This window comes from Patiria miniata, unplaced genomic scaffold (genome assembly GCF_015706575.1).
Source record: "Patiria miniata isolate m_02_andy unplaced genomic scaffold, ASM1570657v1 HiC_scaffold_8, whole genome shotgun sequence".
In the NCBI taxonomy this organism is placed as follows: Eukaryota; Metazoa; Echinodermata; class Asteroidea; order Valvatida; family Asterinidae; genus Patiria; species Patiria miniata.
Window position 1 is genome coordinate 7,081,378 of NW_024037075.1, and position 12,469 is coordinate 7,093,846.

At 41.3% G+C, this 12,469-nt stretch overlaps 1 protein-coding gene across 1 annotated transcript; it reads left to right on the forward strand.

Annotated features, from left to right (window-relative positions):
• The first annotated feature begins 462 nt into the window (after window positions 1–462).
• On the forward strand, window positions 463–2,736 carry LOC119719778 (bursicon-like). The gene is made up of 2 exons (XM_038189266.1): window positions 463–805; window positions 1,381–2,736. Exon 2 carries the CDS (start codon window positions 1,400–1,402, stop codon window positions 1,832–1,834), a length of 435 nt encoding a protein of 144 aa, XP_038045194.1. The 5' UTR covers window positions 463–805; window positions 1,381–1,399; the 3' UTR covers window positions 1,835–2,736.
• The last annotated feature ends 9,733 nt before the right edge of the window (window positions 2,737–12,469 follow it).

Here is a 12,469-nt window from a genome sequence, read left to right on the forward strand (position 1 = left end):
CGACGCAGTTTGTCCTTCCGATGCACGAAAAGACTTCATTCTGAATCAACGGAGTAGAACTTTGTGCGCACTGGGACCAGTCTACCCGGTTCTTTCGGGTATATTATATTGTCGCAACATTAATACGTAATCGTTTGTTGACGGTGCAGACGTAATTAATTTCGGCAGTGGCTTTTTTGCGATCGAACTGGATTACACTTGTACAAATGTAGCGGTGATGTATCCCCCCCCCCCTGTGTTGCCAGATTCGTGTGACGCCATTCCCCGATCATACTTTTGGCCACGTGGCATGTTGACCAAAAACAATGATCATGAGTTTCAAACGCGCGAAGTGCCTTTGGAATCGGATTATTTCAAGTGACACTTATAGAAACCGACTTGGGGCGAGTCTATATGGACTGCACGGACTAAAGAGAAAACCGTGCGGCGTCGATACCTGCACATATAACTGGACTCGTCCGGAAGGAGGCGATCGGATCGTCCGTACAGCATGCGCGTCAGCCACTCCGGCCGTGCAGAGGCGTACAGAGCGGGCATTAGCTGGAAGTAACGTCTATTGCTAGCGGCAGCTGCTCCTTCAAAGATCGCCCCACACCATCACCATCGATAATGTAGCAACTTAATTACCCACCTTATAAACACACCTTGCTTTTTTTCTACGAAGCGAAGCAGGGAGTCGAGTATAGACATTGAAAGATACTCTTATTAGCCTCCGTATCTGAGGTGACGTTTCAAACTGCGACCCTGGGATTTCAGCTGCCTACCTTTGTTCAGACTTCGACCGCGTCTTACGCACTTAAGGAGGGTAAGGCTTTTTATTCTTCCTCGTGTCGCTCGTCGATTTGTTTATGAAATTCATGTTTTGGTATAAATAGACGGTAATGTGAACTATCGGAATATATATTACACTGTTACACAGGAAATCAATTCTAAGTTTAAATATTTACTGTAAGTTCGGTTGTTTTAGATATATAAACATCAGGGATGGATCTAGCTTTCAGGAAACGGGGTGGGGGAGTGTCTATATGAAAGGGGGAGGATGAGTGAAGGAGTGCCAAAGGCAAGCTCTGCTAGGGGGGTCCGGGGCTTGGCCCACGGAATATGGTGAAATCTACGATAAGTTTTCTCCTGCTTTCTAAGGCAATTTGAGATGAGAATGAATTTAGGAACTTCAGCATTCAATTTATTATTTTTGGTCCCATTTTAATAACTAGTATCGTAACATTAGTCAACCGCTGGGGGTGGGGGGGGGGGGGGGGTTGCAATGCCTACCCATCTAGATCCACAACTGAAAACCATCATTGCATCTATCATTTTTTGGCCCAACTACGTACCTCGCATTACTCGCAACGCGCAGTAACTAAAATCTATCTTTCGCAGGCCCAGAGCCCGAGAGAGCATGAAGTCACATCAGAGACCCGTTTCCATGGTAATCGTCGTAAGGGGCGCCCTATTCCTCCTGCTCCTCCTAGCTTGCTCCGTCTCCCAGACGACGACCAGCATGTGCCGCAAGCTGACGGTTCGCCACCTCATCAAGGATGCCAAGCCCGGCTGCCGGCCCAAGTGGCTGACCCTCTACGGCTGTCGGGGCACCTGCTTCTCCTACGCCCGCGTGTCACCCAGGGACTACGTCTCCATAGAGCGGTCCTGCCAGTGTTGCCAGGAGGTTGGGTACCGCACCGTCAGAGTCCGGTTCGATTGCCCGCAGCGACTGCCGCCGTATCACTACGCGGAGGTGCGGCTGGTACGGGACTGCAGATGCCGGCCGTGCAACACGATGAGCGTTGGGGATGTACCGGAGGTGGTCCGATTAACAGACTACTTCCCCAACTGATACCAAGGCCAAAACTAACATAATGCCTTTATTGGTAAAAAGCTCACGACCCATGGGCGGAGTCAAGGGGGGGGGGTGATTCGGGTTGCTAACCACCCCATCCCCGACTGACCAATGTTAAGTAATTTACATATTAGAAAATATCTCGTTTCCTTAAGTTCCCTGCATAACACTATCACTCAATTTGCAAATGACTTCAGGCCTTTGTTCGTTGTTCGTTGACTGCAACGTCTCATCACCCACCTTGAAAAAAAAAACACCTTGTACTTCAACACCCCAGCAACCCGACTTTCTAAATCCTGCATCCACCACTGTGTTACCTCTATAATGCTGAACCTCATTCTTGGCTGTGGGCTACTTTTTCTATATGCACAGTAAGGACCAGTGCAGGGCCAAATTTGACGTCACTGCCTATCCTAAGCGAGGAATACGCACTGTTCCTTGCTCTATGGGTATCATATACATCATACAATTCTGGCGTAACTAAGAATTTTCTGCTGGCAGGATGAGCCCTAAATGTCTGTGCTATCTTTGAATATAGCGATCAAAATGGTTCACGATGCCTATTTCAAATTGAATATGGGCGCCTTCGGACTACTTGTACATATTAACTAAGCTTCTTATAATATCAACGAACCTAAATTTTAAAGAGGGGAAATATGAACACCAACTTGTCTTTAAGAAAACAGGCGTGCACCTCATTTGTTTGAAGCCTCTAAGCTTGCGCTACAACTGCAGCTGGAAAAGTCATAGCAGATAAAAAAATATCGTTAGTGTGTGTTGTAAATATCGTTCAGAATATTTAATAGAAGTTCGATTTTTTTCCCCCTCAAACGTATGTCTCAACTTGCAATCCCACCGGGCTGACGAAATTGGATTCAGCTACACTCAACCAAAAAGAAAGTCCCCCCTTAATACTTTTTTGTCTAACTCAAAAACTACTGGGCACATATTGCTCAAATTACGACTGATCAGTACAGAAATTCCTTAGCAATCCAGCCATTCTCTTTATTTGGCCCAAAACATTGATAATGTGTACAAAATTATGCACTATATGATAAATGGTACCTTTTTTTGTATACGTGCAAGGTGAGTGTGAACCACAACTTGCACGTATATACAAAAGTGCAACTGATTTTTGTATCATTTGTCATAAATTGCATAAATTCGTACACATTATCACTGTTGTGGGCCAAATAAAGAGTATGGCTGGATTGCTAAGGAATTTCTGTACTGAGTAGTCGTTATTTGAGCGAGAGGTGCTCAGTAGTTTTTAAGTTAGACATAAAAGTAATGGAAGGGGGGACTTTCTTTTTTGGTTGAGTGTATAATCGAATACCTCTCTTAAAACTTGTTAAAGCAATGTATTTCGAAAATATATAACAATAGCTCGCTTCTCGTTTGGTTTTTCAGCAATTGTTATTTTTCCTTTCAATAAAAAAAATGCTTAGGTTTTGTCTTGGTCCAACTGTCCATGTGTCCTTGTGCTTGTTTCTGTTTTGTGTTAGTCCGTCCAAGGCATCTCGCCACAAGCCTTCTAGAGGATGCCTCCATACCTATATGTTCGCCTCTTACACCTTATTCGTTTACTTATTCGTGTATTCTCTGCTTATATTTCTCATTTGGTATGGAAATAAATGTAAGTTTAAATTGAATTCAAAAAGGTACTCCGTCAATGTTATATGAATGTTCATATAACAGTCCAAATCAGTACTTGAGTAACTAATCGCGAAACGTGTTCTATTGCTTTATATTTTCATCAATCGCACCGTTTTACAGGGTCAATATATTATTTTAAATAAGATAATTTTAAAATTGCTTGTAATTTTGATGTTTCACTTCTGTCATGTAAAGAGACGTTGTAAATTAAGATTATATAGTAAAGCTATAAATCTTTAACTATAAAGCTATAAATCTATGACTTTGTTGTAAGAAATCTGATTTATTTGGCCATGCGAAATTAACATGGCAATGATACTGTGTCGCGTGACAAAAAACATCAAAATATTTTATGTACAAATCGACATCCTACCAATAAAGATGCCCCGTAAAAGGTGTCACTATACCGATTAATGATGTGAGTTCGAAATGGTCTCATTAAGTTCCTGCATGGCTGCGGACTGTGAGACAGGTGTCATAAGAAATTTGGACTCCCAATGAAATATGGTCTCTTTTACCTTATATGGACACGTGACCTGCCACTGTCCTAATTATGTCCACTAAGACATGCGCAATGCAAGCAACGAGTCCGTCTTTTACGGAACAAAAATTTCACACTTCACGGTGTCATTGTCATCGCCTTGATATATTTCCCAATTACTCTGGACAGCGAAGAGCCACATGTCCACTTTGCTTTTCCCGCTTTGACGGCTGAAAACCCAAGCTAGGAGGAGTAGATTGGAGACACTAATACCGTCCACTGACTGGTTACACGTCAAAAGCCACTAAAGCCTATAAAATCAGTTAGGAAGATAAATGCTTCGGTCAGGTTGTTCGCGATTCGCCGTCAAATTAACATGCATAGAAAGCGGCCAAATGGTTTCCAAGAGGTTAAGTCGTGCATTAATGGCGCTTTACGTCGGACTAAGAGTATTCGGCTTTGGATTTTTTTCAGAACCTTATATGTCTTGCTATTTCACCTTTTCCCCTTTTGCCATAAACACCCTCAGACTGAAACGTGTGAGGACTTTTAAATAAATAAATTAAGATGTACTGTCAGTGCGCTTCAACAAACTCGATTTTTATTTTCTGCTTACTATGAATTACACTCTACCTTATTTAAACAAAAATACACTACTTTCCCATATTTTCGGTATCTGCAACCATCTGGAAAAAAGGCTTTAATATTTATTTGCTTTTACGAACAAAACAGATCCGCTCTGCGAATAGACTAGTTCCCGGCCCTACATTTTCGGTTATGATAGGGGCGGAAACCAGTCTACCATACGAGTACTGAATTATTGTCGGGCTGCAAACAATACCTATAATTTGTAAAGTAATATTATTCCATTCATAAATGGGGCCGATTTTTTTTTTCCTTCGATGTCTCTTTCGAAAATAGATAACGCTTGTAAAAAAGTTTGAGTCCGCAATTATATGTTTACGCAGGCAACTAATAGAGTATTTTTGTTAAATTTGCTGTGTATTTTCGTAACAAGTTGGCTCATGTTTATTTTGAATCAGAATAAGCACGAGTAAATAGAACATGGAATTGTTTTCCACCAGTATTATTGCCTCACTATTAAATTTTCTTAAAGGTATGCATATCTCACTAAGGTTTACATTCTCATCACTCCGAAACTTTCGTATTCAAAAGATATAAATTATATGCTACATGGATTATGCTATCTTTGGTTTGAAGAGTCATTAAAATAAACGAAAATTGGGAGTGGCATGCATGCATTCCCATGAAAAGTCTGCTGGAAATTAATGACGTCACATCATCTGAATTGTCTCGCTTCACATCGCCTTATCACCACATCAACGCATCACCACTTATACGTTGCCACACCCGACCTTCAATACGCTAGTATTTAGCCAGGTGAGACGTGGGCGGGGCCCATTGCGTGAAATGAACAGCAAAGACGCCCACGTACGAATGTACCAACAATGTGCCGGCACCAACTCAAAAAGACCGTATACAGACGATCCTCGTCGGAAATTTCAACTAATAAAGGCTACCCTTTTCCCCGCTCACACGCCGATGGGAAAGGGATCGGATTTACGCCCCGCAGCGCAAAAACCAGGTGGCCCGCGCGCCTAACACGTTACGCGGACACAGCGTCCGCGACGGGCAAGCGAGACAACCCCGTGGTATTTTATGAAACAGATGAGGCGAACATCGTCGATATTCCGGCATAAAACAAGGAAAGGAAAAACTTGCAGATGTGTTATTCGAAAACATATCAGGTGACATGTGCATACGCCGGCTGTAGCATCCAAATATTTCAGTTGATGCATCTTGCATCCATTCTGAACGGGAACGCCGACATTTCGTTAGCACACGGTTGTTTTACACAACCTTTTTGAATTTGGAAAACATTTACAATTTTAATCCAAAAAGCTAATTAGCTTTGAGAGGGTGCCATTTAGCCAGAAAGGTGATGCAAGATTGTATTATTTTGCAGTGAGCCTTAAATTTGCCGACTGTGCTCGGTAAAGTTTAAGCACCTGGGATGATATTTATTCCGTGGATATCGGCACATTTTCCGGATATTCAGTGGCTTGACAACACCTCAATTGAAACATCCTTTAATATCAGCCCCGCCCCCCCCCCCACAAGGAACCCGAAAGTCACATGAAATCTCTGTCATACTTTATGCACCCATCACGTAGTTTCACCATAACCGCATTTAATGGTCGTTACAAAGCCCTTGTCTTTGATAATGTTTGTTGATAAGGTGGTGCAAACATTAAACATTCAAGTCGTTGAGGCATGATATAGATCACGTAGGCCATTACATGATGTATCTAGTTTCCGCGAAAAAAAGAGAACTTTTAAAAAACAATTTCCAAAGTGGGCGTTACTTCAAAGTGTTTATTAAACATTTCTGCCATGTGGTTTCGATAAGCCAATCTGACAATGCACGTAGGCCCGATAAAACGGGATAATTGTAGTCGATAGCGTAAGCAAATTAATTCCTTTTGAACGTTGGTTGTTGGCATTGGCAAGAGATGACGACCGTCACTTGGCGCATGGGAAAACTATACTCAGCGCCATCTACATTTATCGCATATGCGCATGAGTTCGTTCAACGACAATCCGACAAAAACGGTGCGGACGGCAAAGTTAGCGCGGAAGAATTATCCTAGAAGGGACACGAATTACAACATTCGTGGCGTATCCAGAGGGGGGGGGGGGCACCTTGCCCCCCTAGCGGATGTTTTTGAATAATGTTTTTGCAGTAAGTATTTACATAATTGGTTAGAGAGTTCTGACATCAACCCCCCAAAAAGAAAACCAGGTCGAAAACCATTACAATGCGCCGTGAAAATCGGCATATATTTCCCAGTATACATAATAATGGTCAGTTTTGAAGAGCGCCCCCATTGGGAAGATGGGTACCAGCCCTAGCCCCCCCCCCCCCCCCCCCCCCTGCTTTTTGATTTCACGGAGGCCAAGTGTCCAGAGGAAAAAAACATGCCTACATTTCGGCGCGGATGTGCGGTTGCCCCCCTTGACATCAAAAGCTGGATACGCTACTGCTACGGCTGGATATCACACACGGGTCTATTATGTGCAGTGGCTTACATAGGCGCGTGTGTAATTTCAAGCTGTAGCCAGGTAATTCCGACACGGCTTTACTTGCCGGAACCTCGCTGCACGAATATGCAAAAAACATACGTCATATTTGGCTCGTTCGCAGACTTTGTGCCACTTTAATGAAACGGACGCTTCACCCCAAGCAAACTGTCATGTAACAAGACAGTTACCTACCTCCGACTTGAGCAGTAAATTGATAAGCCGTAAGTACGGGAATGAAAAAGAAAAACAAATGCTTTTAACTTTCTCCTACCAAAAAGGTCTTGACCAACCTCGTCCCCAGTGCTTACTTTATTTCCAACCGCGTTTCCAATAGTAAAGCCTGGATAGGAAACTTTCTTCCTCTATCCTGATTGGATACCGCAATTGGCTAGTAATGGATTTTTATCGTGTACTTGGTGCTATTATTCACAACGTGCAGTACGTGTTTTCGCGATCATTCGTCCACGCCTTCTCGAAAATACTAATTTCCTTTACAATTTGCTCATATTAATATGAAATATGATACTGCATGTTGTCTCGATAAGATCGTAACAGTTTGATTTCAAAATCGTGTTTTCGTAACTCACGCCGTGCTCGCTCTGCTACGAATTGACTCTGTTTTTACCCCAGACCCCGCATACAAAAACAAACGCTAATGTGTAACGCATATCCAGGCACCAGACTGTTCCTCATTTGCATACGTGTTTAAAAATCTTTGCACATACAAATGATCCAATACCAGGGTGAGAGAGCAGGTAGTGGTGGGCGCGTACTGCTCGACACCCTGGGGACGAGGTTGGGTCTTGACCAACTAAACATTGTGAGCTGTGACGTCATGCCAGCCTTTACGTTACCGACAGGTACCCGTAACCAGACAAGGAAAGCCTAGTAGAGTGAGCCCCAAACTCTACAAGATTCTACTCAATTGATTCAATATGAAAGTGTTTTCATGCATTTGTGTGTGCACAATGGGCCGGGAATGAGGCCATCCTATACGATAGCACTGCCCATCAGGTAGTGCGTCAGTGACGTACATAGAGGACAATAGAATGTCCCCTCTGGACCAACAAAACCACCAAACCAGATCACAGTGATTAACATCTAGCTTACAATAGAACGGTTTTTAAATGTGAAAGTAGTGGTCGTCACATGACCTCAAATATTATTTAATGATTTGTTTGCGTTTTAATGTCAAAATTGACTTCAAATAATATGCGGTGTAATAATACCAAGTAACGACGAAAATCAATTGATTCTAAGGTGTCTTGAAAATCCATTATCAGACATTTGCTTTTGCCTAAAATATTTGGTTCACTATCGTACTTCATACGTTTAGTATTGACACTTTTCAAATTATTTTAACATGTCTTGGTGATTACTTTGTGCACAACACATTCTACGGCTAATGCACATAATGTACCAAAAATGATGCCGCAGTTTGGAAAAAGGCGGCGGCTGACAACCTTTTCCAAATTGAATCAGGATCCACAATCCACCTTGTCTGTTTGTCATATTCCATTCCGATCGCTCCTCGGGCAGGTGAATAAACGGCGGCCCCAGCCAGGCCCTGACGAACCTCCCTAGTCCTGTCCACGTTTAATTAGTTTGTTTGCTCGAGTGCCGTTGTTTGAACGGGGTAGCTTTTCGAGTGGGCTTTTTTTTTCTCTATCTCTCCATGTTTTTAGAGTCGTCTGATGAAATGTCTCCGTCAAGTGTCGGTCTTCTCTGGACACTTTATGATTTGATTTGATTTGTATGATTGGGGTATTTAATGGCATTTATTTGTACAGCTACAGTGTTTTAACTCTGCGCTGCCACTTTGACAGAGGCAGTGTATCCGTTTATCGATTGTTCAGCTCAGCCATGTTTGATGTGGTAATAGTATTTATAGCATTCGATCTCAAAGTAATCCAATGATATCGGATCCGAATTCACTGAGCCTGATTTGATTCGATCAAAACCATTCATTTCAAGCTCACTTCTGACCAGATTGGTTTGGCCTTGGGTACTTCTAGCTTCGAGCAGGCATACTTCAAGTATCTCTCTTGTATTTGTAAATCATTTAGTTGTATATATTTGCATTGTAGTATAGGTTACCTATTATGTGAAAGTTTGCGGAGCAGTTGGTAGAGTTGTGAGGAGAGGGCGTCGGGGTAGCGTGAAAGCATATGAAAAGACCCATTCGGTGCTTATCATAGCGCTTTAATACACGTCTCAAAGTACTTCACAACAGGATGACTATAGACCATTAGCAAGCACATTATCAATGTAAACTCACTGAGGCCCCCTTCAATGGCGAAAGCATTGTGCCAGGTATTGTTCAGAGAATCCGTCACGGGGCAGTTGCTTTGTACAATAGCTAACGCAGTGATTTCGCAATTGAATGGGGACTTTCGTAAATACAAAAGAAAAACGAAACCCAAATGTCGGGACCATTTTTTTTTTAGCAGAGTTCTGCATGAAGCACTTTCAAAATCTGAATATGAAGCCCAATTTATAAGCTTTCTTTTAGTACAAGAATCAATCAAACCACACATGTACTTTTGAAGTTACGGAATTTTAAACACAAACATCGTTTTGAAGTTCTGTCCACGGATCACAAAAAAGGGTAGGTGTTCTTTCAGCAAAACGAAAACAATTCACTTACCTTTTTTGTAATCCGTGTTTTTTTACTCACCCTGTAGTAATTTCTAATGATACTTGAATGAAAAATTATACAAAGTTCTGAGGTGACAGGAACAGGAAAAATGAAACACGTTGGACCTAACTTGCTAGAATGACCCATGTAATGGTGTGGTCATACTTTGATGGGGTTCGTTACCGCCAATGTAGTCGACCGCGTGTAACTCAATTGTGCGCGGCAGCTGCGAAACCGCTGCCCCTGCAATTGGTGCACCGATCAATGGAAATTGGTCGAAAATTGTCTTGGATCAAACAGAATAATGTTGACGGCAGGCCGTTTCCTCGTCAACCGCTGTGCCTTGTGTGTTTTTGTCCCACAGGGTTCTTAGGTTCAAGAAGTCAAGGAAACTTCCTTCAAGCAGTCGATTTTGCTTTTTTTTTTATTCCCAAAGACAATATTCCATTAATTGTATAATTTGATTTGAAAATACTGCAACCGCGAGTGTGATCGTGCCGTTGCTTTTTCGAAAACTCCGCGACATTTATTTCAATGACAGCATCTTAATGCAATTAAATAGTTACTGTCCAATGTCAGTTTAACTTGTCCAATTAAGTCGGGTGAGATTTGCATTTGCAGACAGCTTTGCTCGTCTTGACGTAAAAATATGAATACTTGTAAAACTCAACAGAAACCTGTCAAGTTACACCTGTTTAAATGACACGTGACGCAAGCAATAACCTGAACAAAAAACCCAATGGTTTCAAATATTTGTTGATGCTTTAATGTAAATCTTTTAACAATGTGCATTATTCAACCTATAATGAGCTACAAATTTAATGCAGACACGTTTGACAAAATGTTTTAAATGAATGTGTTCTTTCTTCCTTTATTTGTTTTCACTACATGCTTCTAATAAACAAAACATGCTTTTAACTGCTATTATGAAGCTTGAAAGAACATTATAACATCATTATTAAGTCATCAATTTCATTTGCAATTTTAATTGTTTTTTTCTTCTGTTTGAGGAAGGTCCTTGGTGTAATCTTTTGCTTTTGTTTGTTTTGTCTAAGATCGGTACTTTCAAAATAAAACTGACAAATTCTTCGTCAATTGTTTCTATGAAACAGACATTAAATTAAATAATAGGCATCTGATCAAATCGATATAGTTCCAAAATGCACGAACTATGATTCTTCTATGGTGATTAAGAAAGGACAGTCAGGCCCTTCTTATAGGTACCTTAAAACAATGACCGTGGTACCATATCTGTTTTCTTAAGCCACCTAAGAAACCAACAGTTTCCTACGATTTTCACATTTTTAATATTTGTACACATAAGTATCCTCCCAAGCAAAGAGGTATGCCAGTTCTCTCCTTCGACTGTTCATCACAAACACGTTCATTACCTCCGCCGAGGGTATGTTTTCATCGGATTTGGTTAGTTTGTTGGTTGGTTGGTTTGTCTGTTAACAAGATAACTCAAAAAGTTATGGACGGATTTGCGTGAAATTTCTTTTAGGGGTGCTCCTTGGTACAAGTACAAATCGATTAGATTTTGGAAGTGATCCGGACCTGGGTCTGGATGCAGGATTCTTTTTAACGATTCTTCACCATTTATGTGAGTATTTCTTTTGGGTGTACTGACAATACTATAATGGCGGGGAATTGTTCAGCCTTGGCGGAGGTTTGCGCTCTCTGAGTGCTTTCTAGTTTCAAATGTCGTTAATTGTCAGATGGAAGATATTACAGCATTAAAATCTATACACATGTAACTGACAAGACAATAAACTGCCATTCGGACCTAAAAGATGAATTCCATGCAAACGCTTGGCAAATGAACGACAACTCTTCAAATTGAACGTGTTCTTCTTTACTTAAAAATAATTTTCACTTTTCCTCCCACGATCAACCTCGTGGTGTGCTACTTTCATTTCCACATCCATCTCATCTTTATTCTCTTTATTTGATCGTTCAAACTTCCTCCCTCTGTAACACCTCCTTCTAGACTCCAATTTTTGCTGGTCCCAGAGGGGCAGCCTATAGTGTCCTCTTTTGTACCTATCTCACTGACTAACTGACTCACTGTCACTTGTAAGCCGGGCAGTGCTATCGTATAGGATTATCCCGTAACCCAAATGAACAAGCCAAATATGCATGAAAGCACTTCCATTGAATAGCCAGTAGTATTTTGTGCTTTCTGGGACCAGCTTTACTAAAGTTGCCTTGTCTTGCTATATCATTCCAAATTTCTCTTTCTGCATGCTTCGTATACATCTCATTCCGTCTCCATTTTTTTCTTTAAACACGCCCGGTCCTTTACATTCCCTTGTCACTTTTTTTTTTTTTTACTCTTGTTCATTCGAACAGCTCTTTCAATTATCCTCCCCTTCAGTTCCTTCCCTTCCTCTTCCATTCGCCTCAATTATCAATTCACTAAACTTATCACTCATCGGTCATCTTTAAGGTACGTGGGATAACTCTTCTGTTTGACTTCCTTTTTGTTTGTTTTTTAAAGTCATATCATGTATTTTTGTCAAGCTCTATTATTCTCTCAGTCCATAACTAAACACTGATAACATCACCTCACGTTCACGTCAAAGCTTACAGCTACAGTGCAGTCTACAGTGATACATTAGCTCGCAAAGTATTTCGTTTCCAACGATTTAAGAGGCGACTACAATAATCAGGGCTATAATTTTGTACTACTGCATTCTGTGCACCCAGAAACAATCATTCTCCACCATGATACTCTAGCACTTAACCAATT

What these genes read in the sequence shown, in the direction of transcription:
- LOC119719778 (XM_038189266.1), top strand. Translation starts at nt 1,400, where the DNA reads ATGAAGTCACATCAGAGACCCGTTTCCATGGTAATCGTCGTAAGGGGC.